The sequence below is a fragment of the Lontra canadensis genome, unplaced genomic scaffold, assembly GCF_010015895.1.
Source record: "Lontra canadensis isolate GAN:19392208 unplaced genomic scaffold, GSC_riverotter_1.0 scaffold1, whole genome shotgun sequence".
NCBI lineage: Eukaryota > Metazoa > Chordata > Mammalia > Carnivora > Mustelidae > Lontra > Lontra canadensis.
In genome coordinates this window covers 125,366,479-125,387,818 of record NW_022630995.1, presented here as the reverse complement: position 1 = coordinate 125,387,818, position 21,340 = coordinate 125,366,479, and the positions used below count along the sequence as shown (strand labels likewise).

Here is a 21,340-nt window from a genome sequence, read left to right as displayed (position 1 = left end):
TGGTATCCAATAGAATCTGTAGTCCAACTGAGGAATTCTGGCTTAAGAGACAAACTTATAAGCAGAGCTTCCTCCTATTCATTTTATAGGGCAATGGTGCCATCATCTTCCAATTTCTCAAGTCAAAAATTTGGGAGTCATTTATATGCCTTGTGATACTTACCCTCATATCCATACAGTGACCAAGTCCTTGAAATATCTCCACCTTCTTTTAGGTATGGCTTGTGCTCGTATCTTAGTTCAGGCTTTGTCATTTCCTAACAGGATGATTCCTCCAGTCCACTCAAACTATATAAGCCAAGATCACCTTTGGCTTGAGATAGTGGGCATCAGGCTGCTGCTAACTCTGCAGGAACGGATTCTATTGGTAGATCAGTTAGTTCTATTTGTAATATACTCCCTTGACCCTTCTGCCCATAGGAGCTTGTGAAGGTGTCTTTCATATTCCTCATAATCCATGAGGATGTGATCTCTGCAAGGCTTTACTGGAACTTGTTATGACACCAGTGGGAGTTCCCAGTTTTGGCTCTGCCTAAAGCATTGACTCTAAAAGTCAGAAGTTAATTTGATTGTTAAGAGTTAATTTGGTTGGTATCTACCAAAGTATATCAAATTATATATATGAAGATGGCATCTGAAAGAATAGACTTACATTCTTTCATTCATCCAACATTTACTTGCTTCCCACAGTGCAACAAACAAAAGACTGATTTCCTCTAGATGCTGCAGCATTTTATAATTTTATCAGGAATATAGAAGAGCAAGTGTTTTCTTCTTTCTTGCCAACCTTGGGAAGTAGAAAACTGATTAATATTTTTACTGATTTTATGGAGGGTAGTAAGGTCTTGCTTATATTTCCAGTTTTTTCATTATGAGTGAGATTGAGGATCTCATACTTTCAAATATGCATTATTAATAGTTCATTTTTTGTGAGTTGCCTGTTCATATAATTCCCATTTTTATTGCATTCCATAGCTTTTCCTTATTTATAAAAACATTTTGTATATCATGAAAATTATTATCAATCTTATATATCTCAAATAATTTTTTTACTTTGTTGTTTTTCATTTGACTTTGCTCATAGTAGATATTACTCCAGAGAAATTTTACATTTTTTATAAGGTGATATCTTAGTTGACCTTTTTACTTTCTGTATTTAGCATCATACAATTTTTATAGAGAGGTGTTTGTTAAAATGTTTGCTGAACAAATAAATGAATAAATGAATATATGTAGGCCATTTTTCATGAGTACTACAGTAGTTATCTTTTATACAGTAATCCTCATCAATTACACTGAGATGTTTACTTTAAAGTCAAATATATGCCTTATTTAAATGGTGATTGTGAATGTGTTGGGAACGCATTGAGTAGAGTTTGTTAACAACTTGAGAAAAGTTCTGCCTGAAGTAAACTAAAATCACTTGTTCTATGATGCTACAACAAGGCAAGGGAATACAGAACCCAGTTGTTAATTTTCTGTATACAACATTCTTTTTGTTTTACCCAATTAACAAATCTACATTCATAAAAGCTATGCCATTTTACTGGGTCTGTAAATGTGATAGAGGCACAAGTAACCTTTTATTCTTGAAGCGTGGGGGTATGAACTGCAGAGACAAAAATTCACCTCCGTTAGGATGCCAAAGAAGAGTATTCTAGAGAGAATCTGAGTTTCTAAGACTTGGGAAATTTCTATCAAAAGGTCAAATAAAATAATAGGAAAAGATTTAGGATGTATAAAACTTGCTTTTTGAACTCGTAGATAGTCTGTATAATGGTTAGGAACTGAGATTCTGGAACCAGTCTGCTACAGTTCAATCCAAATGTCCAATACTAATTTTTTAACATTGAGAAGTTATTTAACCTCTCTCTACCTTGGTTCCCTCAGGAATAATAATAATGTTTATAGAGAGGGTTATTGAGAGAATTCAATACATTTACACACATGAAGAATTTAGTATAATGTCTGTTACATAATAGGTTCAGTGAGTATTACATGTTAAGAAATTCATTATTCAGAAATAATAGTAGAGACTATTACCAATAAAAGAACTAAAATATTTTACCATTATTTTTATTCATTAAATTGTAAGTCATTCCCAAATTGTTATATTTTCTACTCTTATATACTTATATTAGAGACCTTAGCCCATTAAGTTTTAATTGTTTTTGACTAGTCTGTCTTTTTTAATAAGCTGTGAATTTCTTAAGGGCAAGTCCCTGTCTTATCCAAGTCTGTAACCTTTTCAATTAGTAGCACAGTAGCTGAAAATGTCATACTCAGGGTGTTATTTTTTTGATCAAAGGAAACTACCTATTTATATTAAAATATTAAATCAAAAGTGTCCAATTAAAAATGTTAAAAGTTGAAGCAACAAAAGTGTAATTGTAATAAAGAAATAAATTTTGTTAAAATAAGAGAATTAGAAGGTTAGAAAATGAAAAATCAAATGAATAAAAAATATTTAATATTTTTCCTATTTAATGGAGTTATTTGTGTACTTATATTTTCTAAGAATAATTTTATTTGATGAGCAATTAAGGAGTGTTTAGATAGAGGAGTACTAGCAGAGATGTGTTTTGGGAGATGTTTTCTTCCACCTTCAACAAAACAAATTACATATATTTCTTTCCACTTGGACTTGACAGACTTTTTTGGGGCCTTTTCTGTCCCAGACACTTGGCAGGTTTAGTGCTGGTGATAAAATAGCTGAGATCCTGTCCCTGACCTTGAGTTATGCAGTCTAACAGCAGAGACAGATAATCATAACGGAATGAATCAGGTGTCATAATTAAGTTTAACATCCTTTTGAAACAAATAAGATGCTACTAGTTCTTCGAGATTTGTAGAGTGTAAACAGAGAATATGACATTTAATCTAGAAACTGAAGACCTTGCAGAAATCAAGTGAGTCCAGGAGACAGGAAGAGAGTTTCAGAGAGAGGGATTCTAACAAAGGGCAGAGTGGGAAAATCCATTAAGTAGTTTTCCCCAGGTGGCTGTGAGTAATAAACTTATGTTCATAAATTCAACGAACAACAATAATATGAATTGGTATGCCTTGTCACCCTAGAGTTGTCTTTTATCAGTCAACTCTCCTAGCTCTTACCTGGCTTCTAATGATTTAGTTCCTGAATATAATGCATTAGATTAATAGGTGTTAATCTTTGGCCTATTCTCTTCCACTCTTCTTTCTATGCATCATTTTTTTTTTTTCACTTAATGATATGATAATAGTAAAAGTAAAAATTCCAATCAACTATCATCAAACCAGAGAAAATATAACTTTTCATTAAAAGAATATTTGTTTCCGTGGGAATATCCAATGCTAGGCAAAGAAAGATTCCAATTGTGACCTCCATGGTAGATTATGAAGGTCTTCTAAGCATCGCCTCCTTTTATCCCCACTACTCAGTGACCAAGGGTTTTGCCTCCAACTTTCAGAGATCACTCACAATAGGTGCTTTGACAGCAAGAGGCATAACAATCCAGGGTCTTTGACACTGGGATTTCTAATAGTTTGGGTCAGCTTTATTGTTTTGCAGAAGTAACACATTGCTGATCCAAATAGCCTGTAGCCTTGTATTTATTGTTAAGTCCAAGCAAGCAAATAATATAGGTTTTTGTTCATTTGCTAGCAAACAATGAGACGTGATGTAAGTCACATACTATCTTGTCCAAGTAGCAATGAAAATGATTAGCTTGGGCAATATAGTTGCTGAGCTGATAGGGATTGAGGGAGCAAAGATGGCCAAGGATGAGAGGGTTTTGAAAAGACATATTATTGCTTCTAATTATTGAAAACCTTCACAATTTGTTTTTATGATGAGAATCACAATGATTCACTTGATTACAGAGAGTCATTTCCTAAGATAAAGGACATGGGAGTGTGATATTCTAGACATTAAAATTGACCAACTCTAAACTTCGAAGGTATGGGTGTGCTAAGAACTAAAATATATCACAGTTTCTACAGAATTTTAATTGTATAAAGTGTGCTCTTTCTTACAAATGAAATTCAAATATCTGACTTTGACATAGTTTTTACTATACACATGTCCATGATTTTTCACTAGGAGAAATTGTTTTCGGTATTATTGATGCTATAATATAAGGGACTATCTTATTTTAAAAGGCCTCAGAACACTTACCAAATTATTTTGTGACATTATAATTTATTCTTCTAAGTATTACTTATCATACGTGAGCAAATTGGCCATAAAAGCTGGTGTTTACTGGGCAGCTATGTTTAGATAGAGACAGGGGAGGTGATGTAAAAGAAGTTTACAGATTTTCTTCTGTATCAGAGAACACAAGAGATTTTTGCAGAGAAAAGGATATAGAAAAAATGCCTAACCTATGCCAAGAAAGTATGATTATTGAGGAAGATTTTGGGTCATCTTCCTTGTTTGAGGAGGTCTGACATACATTTTTATTCATTTATTTGATTATACAACTTTAATTCATGACTATTTTTAAATAATTCATCATGATTGGAGAGGGCACAAAACATTTTTATGCGTATGTGGCAAAACAATACTTCACTTTAAATGACAAATGGTCATGTCAGTCTCTCATACTTGATGTCTAGAAGCAAATTTGTCACCTCATGCCCCGACAATTTGCCCTCTTGACTTACCTGTTCCTTCTCATAATATTACTATTTTAAAAATTGGTCAGGTCAGACATTTTTGAATCATCTTTGAATCTTTGACTCTTCTTTGAGATACACTAAACTTTGTAGTTCCTCAGGATCACTCCATTTATGTTTCCCTTTTCTTCCCTATTAATGCTATCCTAATCAAACTCTTATCAATATAGGTCCAGATGTTGTAGGAGACTTCTAGCTGATCTCTTTTTCTCTATCTTCCCCAACTCAATTTATTGTGTAAACTATGGCTGAGTTTATTTTTCCTACTTTCCTTTAAATTGTTTTAATTGCTTCTTGCAAAAACAAAACAAAACAAAACAAAAAACAAAAAACAAAAAACTCTAAAAAGTTCCATTTGATTGGAAAATATTTTTTTCTAATTTTAATTTTTATTTTTTTAAATAATTTATTTATTCACTTGAGAGAGAATTAGTGGTAGGGGTGAGAAACTCAGGGAGAGGGAGAAGCAGAGTTCCCATTGAGCAAAGAGCCAGCTGCTGGCTCAATTCCAGGACTCAGACATAAAGACCTGAGCCAAAAGCAGACGCTTAACTATCCGAATCACCCAGGTACCCCTGGAAAATAAATTTTAAATGCCTTAGTGCATTAGGGACACCTGGATGGCTCAATCAGTTAAGCATCTGCCTTTGGCTCATGCTATGATCACTAGAAAATAAAACATAAGCATGTAACTATTATAACACCGAAAAGAAAAATTTGCAATAATTCCAGTAACATGTCCAGTAACTGGTCTAATTTTTAATTGTCTAATAAATGTTTTATTTATTTATTTGCTTGCTTGCTTATTTATTATTTCAGTTTGTTTATTTGAACCAGGATTCAAATAAAGCCTGCACTTTGTGATCAGTTGATATGTCTTTTAATGTATAGACTCTGCGCCCACTTCTTCCTTTTTTTTTCCCTTACCAGTTTACTTATTGAAGAAAGCATTTGCCTTGTTCTCTAGAGTTCTAGATTCTGGAGTTTGCTGGTTTTACTTCCATGATGTCTTTATTTTACTTCCATGATGTCACCTATAGTCAATAGACATTGGCGTGGAGTTTAGATACTTGATCCAATTTAGATTTAACTTGTTTTTTCAAGACTTCTACGAGGTTGGTGGTATATTTTTCTATTAGGAGAGATAATGTCTGGTTGGTCTTTCATTTTTGTGACAGTAGTAGCTATGGATGATCAATGTTGATCCATCCATTCACTAGGCATTGAGAAATGGGGGTATTCCAACTCTCATCACTTCTTCATTTATTATTTGGAATACTTCTCTAAGGAGTAGTTTACCTTCATCTCTTACCTCTTACCTGGTTCTCTCATGGTAGATTTGACATAAAACCTGGTTGTCTAGTGGTACAATTTATATAGAGAAATGTTAACATTGAAGAAACACCGTAACGTGACCTTGTAACTTCCTTCCCGTTCTCATCTGCTCATCAGCCATGATCTTTTGTGGCATTTCAGTACTGTAGACTGAGAACCCTGTAGTTAGCAAACACAGGGTTGTGTATGCCTCTGTGTGTGTTTGCTGTGGTTTTGTTTACTTACTGCCTGTTGCACCCTCCACCCCCACTTTCTCCATGGATTACTCACCACTGCTTCTACTTCCCCATCTAATGTGCAGCCTGGCCCTCAAACTCCAGTCAAATCCTTTCTCTGCAAAGTCTTCTGGAACCAAGTCAATCATATTAAACTCCCTCTTTCCTCTGAATATCTAACATCATTTAAAAAATGTTCACAAGTTTTCAATACATTAAAATCAGAGGGCAACAACACAGAATCATACGGATATGCAACAGAAGTAAAACAACATCATTGTTTGTTGTAAGGCTTGATTCATATCCCAGCTTCTTCAATAGTCCGGTCTGTAATCTAGGACAAGTTCATAATCTCTGAGCTTTGATTTCTTTATTACTGAAATGGAGAAAGATCTCACTTTACTTGGAGATTGATATGAAATGAAATCTTTATCACATGAAATGTTTATCATGATATCTGGCTGCCTATGGTCTGAATGTTTGTGTCTCACCAAAATTCATACATCGAATCTTAGCTCCCAAGGTGGGGTATGGGAGGGTGGCTTTGGGAGGTGACTAGGTCATGAAGACAGAGCTCTCATGAGTGGGATTAGTACCTTGTCAAAGAGGCCTGACAGAATTCCCTAGTTTCATCTACCAGGTAGGAACAGAGTGAGATGTTGCCAGTTTGCTATTGGGAAGGGGGCCTTTACCAAAAACAGACTGTGTTGGCATCTTGATCTCATACTTCCAGCCCCCAGAACCATGAGAAATAAATATTGTTTATAAATTACCCAATCTATGGTATTTTATTTTTAATCATATAATTGTAGCAGCGCAAATGGACCAAGGTACTGGCAGATGGAAAGTACTCAATAGAACAGCACAGATCTCATCTAGAATCACCCTATTTATAAGAATTTGAGTGTATATATGCACACATAGCTGTGATTTCTTGAATCTCCAAATACTACAGGTCCTTAGAGTAGGGTTCATGTCTGTTTCTCTGTGAATTTTCTGCAGTAAAGAGCTACTCATCATAGCGTATCGTACTATGTAGGGAATCATGAGATCATATAATGTTGTTTCTATGGACCAGCCATTCAGGTCAAATTGGGATAAAGGGCTGTCATTTTTGCAGAGATGAGGGCAATTCAGAGAATACATTCTTAGATGTTTGTTAACTGCAGGGTTCTCACCATACAGAATCTGGGAAGCTAGTTGGGATTATATTCTGAGATTCTGTTCCTCAAGATCTCTAGTCCCTTTGTTGAAACATAAAACAACAAAAACAACAACAACAAAACCCCCAAAACGTAAAGAACAAAGACTAACATAACAAATACCATGTTTCTACCTTCTAGGATTATACTGTTAACTTTTTGTTGTTGTTGTTTTTGCGTATTTGCTTTTATAATTTACTTTAGAAACATCAACACATTAAAAATCAGTTAAACTCCCCTTTGACCATCTCTTCAAGTCCCCTTCCTGCCCTTTCTTTGAATAGATGGTCACTGTCATGAGTCATTCATTCACCCATTTTTAAAGGAATTTTACGTGCATAATAAGTGGATATTTGTGTGTTTTTAAAAACTTAAATACTTTAAGTGCAATTGGCCACATGCTATTCCTGTCCTTTTACCAGTTAGAGAGAAGCAGGGTTTAGGCAGGCTGTGGTTTTATGATGCCAGAAAAAGGGATGTTGTAGGAGGTAGATATTAGGGAGGTTCTATGCCTGAGAACACAGGTCTACAAGGCAAATAGCCAAGAAAGTTTTCCTTAGATTGAAACAGCATCTTAATATAACAAATACCTTAGGGCATTTATTTATTGCTTCTGGCTACTTTGACACCATATGAAAGACTTTGCTTGGCTTCGTAGGTGTTTTATTTAGATAGTTTACTTTATAATCTTTTGTTCTTTTTCCTGTTCTCATAGCTTAGTACTTTTTATTTTAATTTATAAACAAAAATCAGGACTTAAAAGCAAACAGGACACTGCTCATGGGATTCAGTTAAATTGAACTAACTTGAAGAATTTCTATGTTCTGTCTAGACAATTCCAAATCAATCTGTGAGGCTCAGTCATCATGTGAGATTTTGTGACTTGGCTTTGAGTCTGACACGATGTCATTTCTATGCCTGGGAACTATTGTACTCTTGTTTCTCAGTGTGATTCCTTTCCAGATGTCCTCTTGGTTAATCCACACAGCCAATTCCCCTTTGATTATTCATGGAATACATCCCATTTACACGTTTGCTCCTTCAGAATCCTCTCTTCCAAAAAAAGTCTGATGTAGGAAGTCTGTGAAACCCCCTCCCCCCCCCACTTCCGTGAAGAAACTGACCTGCTAGATTGTACCTTGTTCCCTTAACAGTTATTCCTTCTCAAAACCTTGGGGAGATTAGGAAACCAACAGTAGAATTATACTGGCCTGTATTTCAAAAGGCAAATAGTTTCGCTTTTTATGGCTGTTAAGTGGAATGTATGTCTGCTGCTAAAAATTTTCTACAAGAATATGACAGGATTGAGAAAGTAAACACAAAGGCAGTGGCCTGTGAGCCTCTGTTCTGGGTTTGACATCATGGCTCTAGTGGAGGTCTGACTTTTAGAAACTACATTCTTCTCACAGCATCAAAGCTATTTATTTGATTTTTCATGGAGGCAACATCAAAGAAAAACAATTGTCTAGCCATACTGACCCTGGTTTATCACAGAGGCATGGCTTTTTGGCCTTTACAACAAGAATATGTTTCTCTGTACACTGATCCACTTCTCGTTAAGATTTCCCTGTGTCTCAAAGCATATCGCTCCTGTTAAGGAGCATACAAGTTCCTCAGACATTGGCTTCCAACTTAGAAGCTTTTAGAACCTACTGTCTAGTATTTATTCTCAGAGATTTCTGGCATTGATTATACTAAAGCCTTATTTGCATAAAACGTGGACTAGGAAATTGGTTCACATAATCTTTGCTTTTTTATCATTCTGAATCAAAGGGGAAAATGGTCAAATAAGTTATATTCATGAACTTCATATTGCTAAGTGACAACCAAATGAGCATTCATGGGTCAATTCTAATTTAATTATTAATCAAAAACACAGTATATGTTATTTAATGATACACATTTTGCTTATTTCAGCACTTGCCATGAATTTATAAACTGTGCTGAAATTGAGTACTGCATAGTTACTATGTCTCAATCCTAAATCTTGATGTATAGATAGCTGGGGGAGAAAGATCAGGGATTTGAGGAAATCTGGTGATTCCCTAACCACATTTTGATATTCAGAGATTGTTTAATGTATCATTTGAGCTAGCTATGGGTTTGGCTTCCCCATTAATCCTATGCCATTGAACCACAGACAGTTTGAAACCAACCTTAATTGCTATGTTCCAGGAAAATAGGAGATCTAAGCATCAGACCTGGATTAATCCTCCAGGAAGCAAATAAAAAACCATGGATAACTTAATACACTAGTATTTCCATAGGAACACCTGAGAGGGCAGGCAGATATTCATCTGGCCTCAATATAGATATTTTTTGATATAATTATTTTTAGAAGATTTATTTTAAAAATAATTTTGCCTGACAAAGTAGACTCAGAAAGGGTTAAGTGAGAGGTAGTTCATAAAGATTCTATAGGTTCTCTTCTTGTCAACCATATTCAAGTTATTTAATGAACATAGATAACTAAGAGAAAATGGAGCTCAAAAAGTTATTACTGAATAGGACTGTTTGGGGCAATGCCTTTTTTTTTTTTTTTTTTTTACCATTTCAGAGGGTCCATGAGGTCAACACTATTCCCATAATGATGTTAAGCCAGTTTTTGCTTTATTTTTTTTTCCCTCTATGTTCATGTTTGCAGTAGTGGGTAAACTTGTTGGTGCCTTAGCATGAATCAAAGCTGGCACTACATTATACCAATACCTGTCCTACCCTTCATTGCCATTGTGCTCATGTGAAAAAGTACATGCAAAATACGCCTGATTCACTTAAGAATGTCCTTGATAAAGCAGTAAAACTATTAATTTTCTTAAATCTGTACCTGTAAGTATGCATCTTTTAAAAATTCTGTTTGAGGGGTGCCTGAGTGGCTCAGTGGGTTTAAGCCTCTGCCTTCGGCTCAGGTCATGATCTCAGGGTCCTGGGATTGAGCCCCACATCAGGCTCTCTGCTCAGCAGGGAGCCTGCTTCCCCCTCTCTGCCTGCCTCTCTGCCTACTTGTGATCTTTCTCTCTCTCTGTCAAATAAATAAATAAAATCTTTTTAAAAAAAAATTCTGCTTGAGGGGAACCTTGGTGGTGCAGTCTGTTAAGTGTCTGTCTCTTGGTTTCAGATCTGGTCATGATCTCAGGGTTGTGAGATTGAGCTCTGCGTCAGCTTGAGATTCTCTCTCCCTCTCTCTCTGCTCCTCCTGCTTGTGCTCTTTCTCTCTCTCGAATAAATAAATTAAATTAATTATTATTAAATAAATAAAATAAAAAAATTTAAAAAATGGAAAAAAAAATTCTATGTGATAACACAGGAAGAATGCCTAAGGCACTCCTAATGCCTCCCACAGTGTGGTAGTTGCCTGGAGGAGAACTACTTAGGCAATTGTTTGACTTGTGAGCTGAACCAGCTGCTTTTTTCATTAAACATCATTTTTACTTGGAAGAACAATTCAATTTCTCTTATTATTTTGGTGGAAAGTATAGCAATTTCTTTAAAAATATGTTAACGTGTAATGGATGGGTCAGTGTTATTTTTAGATAATACGTGACAAGTTATTTTTTCAGGTTTAATTTCTATATAATAACTAGCTCACATAAATTCATCCTTTTTGGTGTCTTCAATAACTCTATGTGTCAGAGGTACTTAAAGGGGGGGAGGGGGTTTGGGGGAGTTATGGACATTGGGTAGGGTATGTGCTATGGTGAGTGCTGTGAAGTGTGTAAACCTGGAGATTCACAGACCTGTACCCCTGGGGGGGAAAAAAATATATGTTTATAAAAAATAAAATTAAAAAAAAAAAAGAAATTAAAAAAAAAATTTTGAGAAGCAGGGTCTGGGTAATTTTTCTGAAAAAAACTTCCCTTTGTCCAAATAGTAGCTTATAACGTCAAAGGTATTACGTCTCTGTGATTCTAAGATTCTGTGATTTTGATTTGAAGATTCTGAGCTTCTTACAAGAAAATGGGTAGTAGGAAACATGGAGGTCAGGCCTAATGAGAGGTCTTTTGGCAGTTAGCTCTCTGCATTAGATAGGTGTGAGTGGGTGAGCTGAGCGATGCCCGTATTCATTCTTTCATTTTTTCCACAAACAGTTTTTGAGTATGTGCACTCTGTAAAACATGATGGATCAGGCACAGTGAATCATACTTAGAAACATCAGACTGTGATCTTCATGAAAGCAAAAAGCTTGTCTTTTCTACCCTGGGAGGCATTGTGATGAGTCAGACAGAAGTTGGTAGAAATTCACATCATATACTAGTTTTGTCTCCTTGGACAAGTTATTTGCCATCTTTGAGTTTTTTCCTTACTTGTAATGTGGGAAAAGATGATGTATGTCCCCTTGGGTTATTTTGATAATTAGAAACTTTATAATGTAAAGTGAGTTAGCAGTATCCTGGGATTTTTGTATCCAAGCTGCATAAAGGGTTTACTTTATAGCAACTTGCTATCCCAAACAGCGTAAAAACAAATCTGTCTTCAAACGGGAACTTCTGTAAGTACGTAAGTGCATGTAGCAGTAATATTTGAAAAAGGTAGAAACTCAGCTTTATTTAGTTTTTTTTCCAGTTCTATTGAAGTATACTTGACAAACACAACTGTATATACTTAAAGTGTAGAGTGTGATGATCTGATGTTTGTATAAATGTGCAATATTTACCGCAATCAAGGAACTAACTGTCTATCACCTCACATAGTTACCTTTTGTATGTGTGTGGGAGAGAATGCTTAAGATCATCTCTGCAACTTTAAAGTATACAATACAATATTATTAACCATGGTCTGATCCTTAGATTTTACCCAACTGGCAACTAAAAGCTTATACCCTTTGACCAACATCTCTTCATTTCCCCACTTCCCAGCCCCTGGAAACCACCATTCTACTCTCAAGTAGTACTTATTTTTCAATAACCAGAGAATAATCAATCTGTCAGAATTAGTTAGCTTTTTATAAAGAGAACAAATTTCCATTGAAAGATATGAGTTTAAATAGCTTTTAGATATGTTATATTAGATTGTGTTAATCATTGTTGAAGAAAGAAATAGTGATACTTGGTAAAAATGGTCAAGAAGACTTTATTGGTGATGATGGTTGTAGGTATAGGGACCACTGTAATGGGATATTCCAGCGTGGGAGAGAGATTGGGCTCCATCCTGAATACAGCATGGGGTCAGTAAAAGGCAAATTATGAAGAGGAAGTGCCAGGAGTAAGAGGAGGTCTGGTTTAACTGGTCTAACCAGATTCTTGCTGAAGACAGACCCGGGTGATCAGACATATCCCTGGGGGCCAGTGAAAGATGAATGCGATCAGATATCGATGGTGGCGGGGTTCTGGTTAAACTGACTTACAGGGCTCTTGCTAAAACTGGATTGTATATGGAAGTGCCTAGATGGGCCTAAGAGAAAGGTTCAGGAGCCTGATGAAAGTGACATCAAGCAAAGGAACTTTGTCACTATAATCACAATTGTGTTTTTGCCTAGTCATTTAGATTATCTTATTTTTGCCAATATCCTTATAATAAAATACTACATTATAGGGGAAAATAAAAGTGATAGAAATTTCATGAGAATACTGAAAGTTAATACAGTCAAGTCAAGGAAAGAAAGTTTTTAGTGACAGTATTTACCTCAGCTATATGTATATGTAATCTTAAGTGTTTACAACCCTATTTAATGTTAAATTGTTAAAAATGGTGTTTCATATCCTCAAAAGAAGGCACTTTTTAAACATTTTACTTATATTATTCTTGTTTTAATTTTCTTTGTTTAATATAAACCCATTCCATAAATCAGAACTTTATAAAATGTAAAAATTATTTCTCTTAGTTTTCTTTATAAGTCTTTACAGGAAAATGGGTGTGCCTTTGGCAGAGTCTATTTCCATGCAGCTCTATTTGTGCAAATTACAGATTGTGGATTTTCTTTCTCTAAAAATAGATTATCATTTGCCTGGTGACTCTCTTTAGTCTTTCTGGGGAAGAATGATGTTTGACTTCTGGTACTTATTCAGAGGTACAGTATCTGGGTTCTAAACATTGCATCTATAGAAATAGATCCTAATATATCATAGCATTAAACATGTTTTTACTTCTGCATAAAGAAATACTGTTCTATCTTTACTTACGATTCAGTAACATGGAAGAAACTAGACATGCTGCATTGAATTGGTTCATATTGATAGATATTTTTAAATGTGGAATTCTAGAGATTGAGTAGTATAGAGCAAATGACTGCTCTTTCCAGAGGCAGAGGCAAAAGTGAGCCTACGGCCATTGTTAGGTGTATATATTGAGAACTATTTTTACTTTTCTTAGTGTTCCTCAGATGTTCTGCTAGTCACATTTACATGCAGAGTAATTTAATGGGCACCCGTTGCCATGGCAGCAAAGAACGAAAATGAAATCTATTATTTTATGACGTGAGAGTTCCCAAGTGATACAGGTACAGGCTGGTGAGAACACTTTTGCTTTTGCTTGTGTAGCGCTCCCACGGTAAGACACTAAGTCTGTATTAACAAGTACTATGGGGACTATGGGATTTGTTTGAGGTTGTTCTTCTCTATGATCTGGTCTACCTTTATACATTCATTAGACTACAGGGATCCATCTAGTTTCACTGGTAACATGGTAACAGTACACAAATTCACATCAAGACACATTCACATACAAGGCCTTTCTAATTATGTGTTACTAGCAGATAAGTAAGTCTATATGTTTCCGTGTTTCTCTGTACCTAGGGTAAGGCTGATACTAGTTGTGATCCTCACTGTCTTTATGCCTTTTTGAAATAAGATAATTGTTGAAAATGAGACAATGAGACTTCCCCTCCTCCATGCATTTCCTAAAAACAAATGATAATTTGACAAAATGACAAAACAAGTTTTCTAAAGACAAATTATCTCATTGGACAATGAGATAACTGGGAATCAAAGGAATATTCCAGGAAACTGTTAATTATAGAAAAGGATGCCCTATTGCTTTTCTGTCCCATCTACTTGTTATGTATTTATCAAATGCCTAGTACTGGCAAGGTGTTACGGCAGACTGTCTGTGGGATATAACAGTTCGTGATCCGTGGTTAGTGAAATTAAACCCACATAAGGGAGCCAACCAAGAGAAATGGCAAGCACAGGCAGTTCCATCTTTTGCTCCCTTCCCATTTTTTTCCTCCCTTCATTCACTGGATGCTACTTTAAAAAAGACCCATGTCTTCCTTTGCCACCATTATTTTGTATTTGATTCTTCCCAGTAGAAAACAGGGTTTTGAAGGAGTTTTATAAATAGCGAAATTCACAGTGAATACCAACTCTCAGGGGTTCTTTTTATAATACACACTTATCAAGTGCCTACTATGTGTTAAGTATTAGATGAGTTACTATGGTAAACTGTTAACTTCTACTTATTACATGTTTTATTGCATTATTTAAACTTTCTCTTTAAAAATACAGTTTTCTTTGTAAAAGTAAGAATTTTAAGTGGTTAAAAACAAATGGCTTGAAAAGAGATGGTGAGATCTTAAGATATTGACTCACCAACCAGAAATGCACACATACCTACATACATATGCTCACTGAGACCCTTAAAGAGGTGTACAAAAACGGTAGTAGAAAAGTCTACAGGGTTATGTAATTTAACTAAAAGAGTTGAATGAGAAAAATATTTGGATCGGGGGATTTTCTAATCAACGTGAGGAGGAACATCTTTATTTTCCTCTATCTTCAGCTTCCAAGTACACTCTGTCTTGATTCCCTTCAGTTTTTATTCTTTTTAACATTTCTCTCTGATGCCCTGCTCCCTTGTTTTTACCTTCCTTCCGGCTCTACATGAAAAAATGATAGTGAAAATTGAAGACACTTCAGAAATTTGGCTTTCCCTATTGGGCACAATACTTTTATCCACCTTTTGCTCTGCTACCTGCCTTCCTGTTCCCCTAATCCTCGACAGAACCGTCTTGCATTATCCTACTTAAAATGTGACTCATTTTGAGTGACTCAACCTGCCAATTTATTAGTCCATGACAAGTACAAAAATTGCGAATAAGCACTTAGAAACTTTGATGGCCATTTGGTAGGGGAATTTCATCTGTTGATTCAAATATTTGGCTGGTATTTTGTATTTTATTCTCTAGTAATAAATTATCATTTAACAAACAACAATCCATTTAGATTGTGGGGCTGAAGGAAAGAAAAAAACAAAAACCCCTGGTCTTTCACTACAGACATTCTGAGAAGCACTGGTCTCATGTACTCTCAGTTCTTCTAAAGATGTCTTTTGATTGCCTACCTTCATGCCTTTGTCTATTTTTTTAGTTAATACTTCCTGTCTCTCAAAACACAACTGTAATATCCTCTCCTTCATGTGTTTTTACCTGAACTCCCACACTGCAGTTTTTTGTATTTCCGCTGAAACTTTATAACCAGTATTTACTGAATGTAGTGACATTCAGTAATTTAGTATTCTATACAAGTGCACTTGCTTTTTTTTTTTCTTCCCACCATGTTGTCTGCATGTGAGAGAGATAATCAGGATGGAGAAGGGCATGAATATCTGGGTTAGAATCCTGAGTTCTGTCATTTATGAAATGAGGGACCTTGGGTCAGTCAACCAGCCTCCTTGTTCCTCACTTGCTTCATTTATCAAACAGGACTATTGGCAGCTCCTATCCCTTCGGGTTGCTGTGAGCATTAAATGCAATGATACATGTAAAGCATTAAGTGTACAGTTCCTGGCACATACTAAACACTCAGTAAATGACTGCTCTTATGTTTTTCATTAATATTAGCAGCACTCATAGAATATTTTTTTCTTGCTTTTGTTCAGACATTGCCTGAAATTAGTTATTTAATTTCATTGCTTTGAGGAAAAAGAAGCTATGAAGCCATTGCTTTGATAGACCCACTTTTTGAAGACACAGCTAGAATGGGTGGTGTGTAAAAGGGTGGAAAGTCATTGGATTTCTATAGATTCCTATGGGGCTTTGGAGAGCTGGTCAGTGCAGCAGAGGCATCCTTGTTTAGGCTCTGTAAACTTAACTGAGTCACTCAAAAGATACTTTGTTCATGCAGGCAAAAGTTACACCCCCTAAAGGAAAATAGAATTAAAAAAAGGAATTTTAGAAGAAGGCAGTATATCTAAAAATATTCCCACTACCAACAACAAAAAATTTGGCTGGAACACCTGGATTTTTCTGAGTATAATTTTAGTTAGGTAAACATTGAAAATATATATTTTCCTAAAAGAGAAAAGAGCAATTTTATGGAAAATGATGGTTGGTAGTAATCTTCTGATTCAGAAGATTAATTCTGTAAAAGATTTTCCTTGTTTTAAAGAGTGAGAGGTTGTGAATTTGGACAAGTTGCATTAATGATGATCAATACTCACAATCACTTAACTGGTAAGATTTACCCCCAATGAATCTTCTTCGTAGGATAATTATCTAAGGATATAGACCTGTAGATGTGAACTATAGTGATTAATTACGTGGAGTTAAATGAAGTGATAGCTTTACTATGTGAGCCAAAAAATATATATTAAAACCATATTATAGATTCACAGTTATCTAGGATATGCTTTATTAGGCTTTAAAAAAATAGGTAAACTCTCTTGGAAGTAAGCAGAAATATATTCAATATATAACTAAATTAAATGCCTAGCAACATGGCACTGAATTTAAGGGAGTGGATTATGGTTTTGTGGTCAAATTATTTTTGGTATGGTGAATGTGAATTCAAAAGGAAGACTATAAACAAAATTCTGAGAAAAGCTAGGGAATAAGATTTAAGAGCTACTTAAGTCCTTGCTAGACAAGGACAATAATACAAAGACATAATTTACTTTACTTAGAGGATAAGAAAAATGAAGAGAAACCCAGATTATTTGAGGCTTTACAACCCGATTTTATATTTGTAGGTGTACACACTCACACCGCCCCACACACACTCAACATGTATTAACATACCTACCAACTTCACATATACATCCAAATAAAAGGGGGTGGTGAACATTTTCTGGACAAGGAGTTGAGCTGAACACACACCCATTTTTAATAATAAGGTCTGTTAGACTTGAATAGCACAACAGTCTGTCAGGGAAGTGGTGAAATCATCACAGACTGTTGAGTGATTCAAAATTAGATCAGACAAAGCACTTTAAAAATACACTGTAGGAAACAATCTAATGCTGGGAAGGCAATAAGAAAAAAATGACCTAAATCGGTCTTTTCCACCTCTAACTTTTAATGTTTTCTTGTAGTTTAAAAATAGAAAAGTATAATATTTATAGGAGTACTGAAAGTTGATATCTGGACTCTGAAGAGCTTATTATTTAACATTAATATTTTTGACTTCATGGCTTTGTTGTAGAAACAACAGAAATGTAGCTGTATTTCTTAGTCCTTTCTTCACTGATATGAAATCAACAATGAAGAAAAGGCTCAGCGTTCAGGGTACCATTTATTAAGCGGTTGATAGATTAGTCCTTAAAACTTAAATGCCTACCATTTATCCTTTGTAACAGACCTTGAATGTTGTGGTAAAAATTAAATAGGATTTATGTTATTTTTTCTATTATATAATGCCATTATAACAGGTTATAAGCATATGATGATGTTGGAGCATGATATAGAGATTCTTTGGGAATTATAAAAGAGGGGAAATTGGATGAGAAGCAGCTTCTAGAAGGATTATTTTTCATGTTCTCCCTGACTCCCTGATCTTAAATAATTGGCAATCAGATGCAATCTCTTTATGTCACTTGATTTCTCTTATCTTCAAAGGAACTCAAGGTACTACACAAAATGGGTCAAATTGTTTGAAGTGAAAGGACTCAATATTTTTTTCTAATAGTTCTCATTTGTGCTTTTTTTCATTTAACCTATAGTGATTTGCTTGGGTCGCTCTTGCTTACCTTTGGGCAACCCCTGTGCTCATGTCAGACAAAGAAACTTTAACCAGAAGTGGGAACTTAATGTTCTCTGCAGTCAGCCTAAGTGACATTTTGGATAAATCATTGCTTAAACTTATAGCCCCATGGATCAGTTGTCTGGAACCAGTCCTGACAGGGGCCTCCCTTTATCTGTAGGTTGCTTGTAGATCAGCAATGTATCCTCTGCATTATCCAAATGCTGCTTGGCTCACTAACCACCCCTGTCCCATGTGACTGGTTTTATATAAATGTCACAGAAAATTGGCTTAGGCTGACCTCTTTTATAATCCCTGTTTCTCAAGATATGCTATTTGATACAAAGTTCACTTATGTGCAGAAAACAGAGACAAAGATCATTTGTCCAGTTCTTAAAGTTTGCTGTGGTGGGGAGGCAAAATTAAATGACCACTTCATTCTCCTCTGTGAGTAGTGATGGTGTGGAGGTACTGAACATGGGCAATATTTGCCTTGGAGCCTTACCCCACTGATGGATGGGAGATGGTCAAAAACATTTGTTGGATGAATGAATGAATGAATGAATGATCATTTCAAAGTAGGCTAAATTTTGGTACTACACTTTCTTTTATTTTTTTGTACTACACTTTCTGCATTCCTTCTTGAGCAGTTGACCTCTTAGCGTGGCTAGCTCCGCAAGATCTGTAAAAACAGGGAAAGAGAAATAATTGAAATTTAGTGCCAAAGGAATAAAAGTGACAGTGTTATGTCTAGCCATCTTTTGAATCATGAGCGTATGTATTTTCTTTGATTAACCTTAAACTATTCGACACGATGTATTGGGGGGAAAATCTTGGAATTTTGGAGACAAATATACCTGTGTCTACACTTGATCTTAGCCAAAAGGCTGAGAAGCAATAGCTGTGTCTAAATCTTGACTTTGCTACTTAGTTATATCTTACTCAGAGTGGATTTTTTTTTTTTTAAGATTTTTATTTATTTGACAGACAGAGATCACAAGTAGGCAGAGAGGCAGGCAGAGAGAGAGGGAGAAGCAGGCTCCCTGCCAAGCAGAGAGCACGATGCGGGGCTTGATCCCAGGACCCAGGGATCATGACCTGAGCTGAAGACAGAGGCTTAACCCACTGAGCCACCCAGGTGCCCACAGAGTAGATTTTTTAACTTCTCTGAAGCTCAATTTTTCTTCATAAATATGGAGAAATTACCTTTTGTCTTGGAAGCTTGTTTTGACGTAAATCAATTCATACAGTGTGTATGTGTGGGTCTCAACAATAAGAACTTTTCATCTTTTGGAGTATCTTCTAGATGCCTGGGTGAGGGCTGGATGGTGTATAAATATTTTCATTACTATCCTCACTAATTGTACAAGGTACAGTGCCATAATATCATTCCTATTATATAGATAATTAAATTGAAAGTCAGTGATGTAAAGGAATCTACACAATGTCATAGAGATTTGACTTGAAACTTATCTAATTCCTAGCCTGAGGCTTTAATTTACCCTGATTAATAAATATCATTTCTTTTGTGCCCAAAGGAAATGGAAATAACACAGTTCTCCCTTTCTAATTAATCTGTTTACTTCTTCTATAGGATAGAAACCCTATCCCCGTAATAAACCCCATTGGGCCCAATAATTTTGTTCATCCTGCTCACTTATTTAGAATCTAGCTGTGGGCTCCATATAGGTAGTGCTTCTTGTTATCATTGCTTGATGTCACATCTTTTCAAAAGATTTATTCCATGTTATTTATTTCAGGTTAGATAGTATAATTCTAAAGTCCAAAGAGGTTAGAGGATGCAGTAAACTTTTAGAGCCACTGAGATAACTTAGGTTTTCTATAATCCAGCTGGAGGAAAAAAAAAATGAGCCATAGCCTTTAGGTATATAAAAGTGCAGTGGAGGGGTGTCTGGGTGGCTCAGTTGTTAAGCGTCTGCCTTTGGCTCAGGTCGTGATCCCAGGGTCCTGGGATTGAGCCCCTCATCAGGCTCCCTGCTCTAGGGGAGCCTGCTTCTCCGTCTCCCACTTCCTCTGCTGTGTTCTCTCTCTTGCTGTGTCTCTCTCTGTCAAATAAATAAATAAAATCTTAAAAAAAAAAAGTTCAGTGGTTTCTATCTTCTGCCATGAATAGAGTCAGAGATTCTTCTGGCCATGTGTCTACATATGATGTCAGTGGGAACTTTGAATATTAAGGGTGGAGATGTCTAACTTGGATGATCTGACTTTGGAGCTGTTAGAAGCTGGAAATTCTTTTAACCATGGCTGAGTCAGAGGGATATGAACCTTGGACTTCCTCTGACAGTTGCCTTTAATTAAATGAGCCTGGCCTTATTAGATTCTGGCAAGTCAGATATTTAGAAAGCACTAATTCTTCAGAAATCTTACTTTCCCAAGTTTTGTTTTCACTCAGCATCTTAGATTTTGTTTTCACTTTCCATTTTCAGATTTATAATCGCTTAGATACAAATTGCTGTGGATTCCGACCTCGAAAGGAAGATGTCTGTGCACAGAATGGTCTGAGGCCAAAATGTGACAACCAAGATTCTGTGGCTCTAGCACATGTTATCCAGCGAAAGCATGACCCAAGGCATTTGGTCTTCATAGACAACAAGGGTTTCTTTGACAGAAGTGAAGATAACTTAAACTTCAAATTGTTGGAAGGCATCAAAGAGTAAGTTTTACGATGTAGTAGTATCTATGGGACATCACATTTCTATTAAATAAGTGGCAAGGTTTTGAGAAAACTCAAATGCTATGTGTGACTGATCTAACCCTTGAAAAAGAATTGTGGATGTGGAATCCGGGGTTGGAGGCCCAGAAATGGGAAACAGACCTAAGCAGAAAAGAACAAGACTGCAGCCATGGTGTCGCTTTCACCAACCCATGCAACCTACAAAATTCCTGCTATGCTTCCTTGGCCCCTACTGTGAAAATCCATGTGGGTAAAGTTGGAAGCATGCAGGGACCTCTGGAATAGGAACTGGCAAAGTAGGGATACGGAGGCGGCCAGAAGCTCCATTATCAGGGCATGGGGCAGGGGGAC

The 21,340-nt window shown here is 35.9% G+C and overlaps 1 protein-coding gene across 4 annotated transcripts in view; it reads left to right on the top strand.

Annotated features, from left to right (window-relative positions):
* The window catches only part of GASK1B (golgi associated kinase 1B), a 45,739-nt gene that overhangs the window by 20,196 nt on the left and 4,203 nt on the right, over positions 1 to 21,340 (top strand). For all 4 annotated transcript variants that reach the window (XM_032863084.1, XM_032863066.1, XM_032863080.1 and 1 more), the window contains exon 4: positions 20,742 to 20,968. In XM_032863084.1, the coding sequence (XP_032718975.1) occupies positions 20,742 to 20,968 (227 nt within the window). The remainder of the gene's footprint in view (positions 1 to 20,741; positions 20,969 to 21,340) is intronic.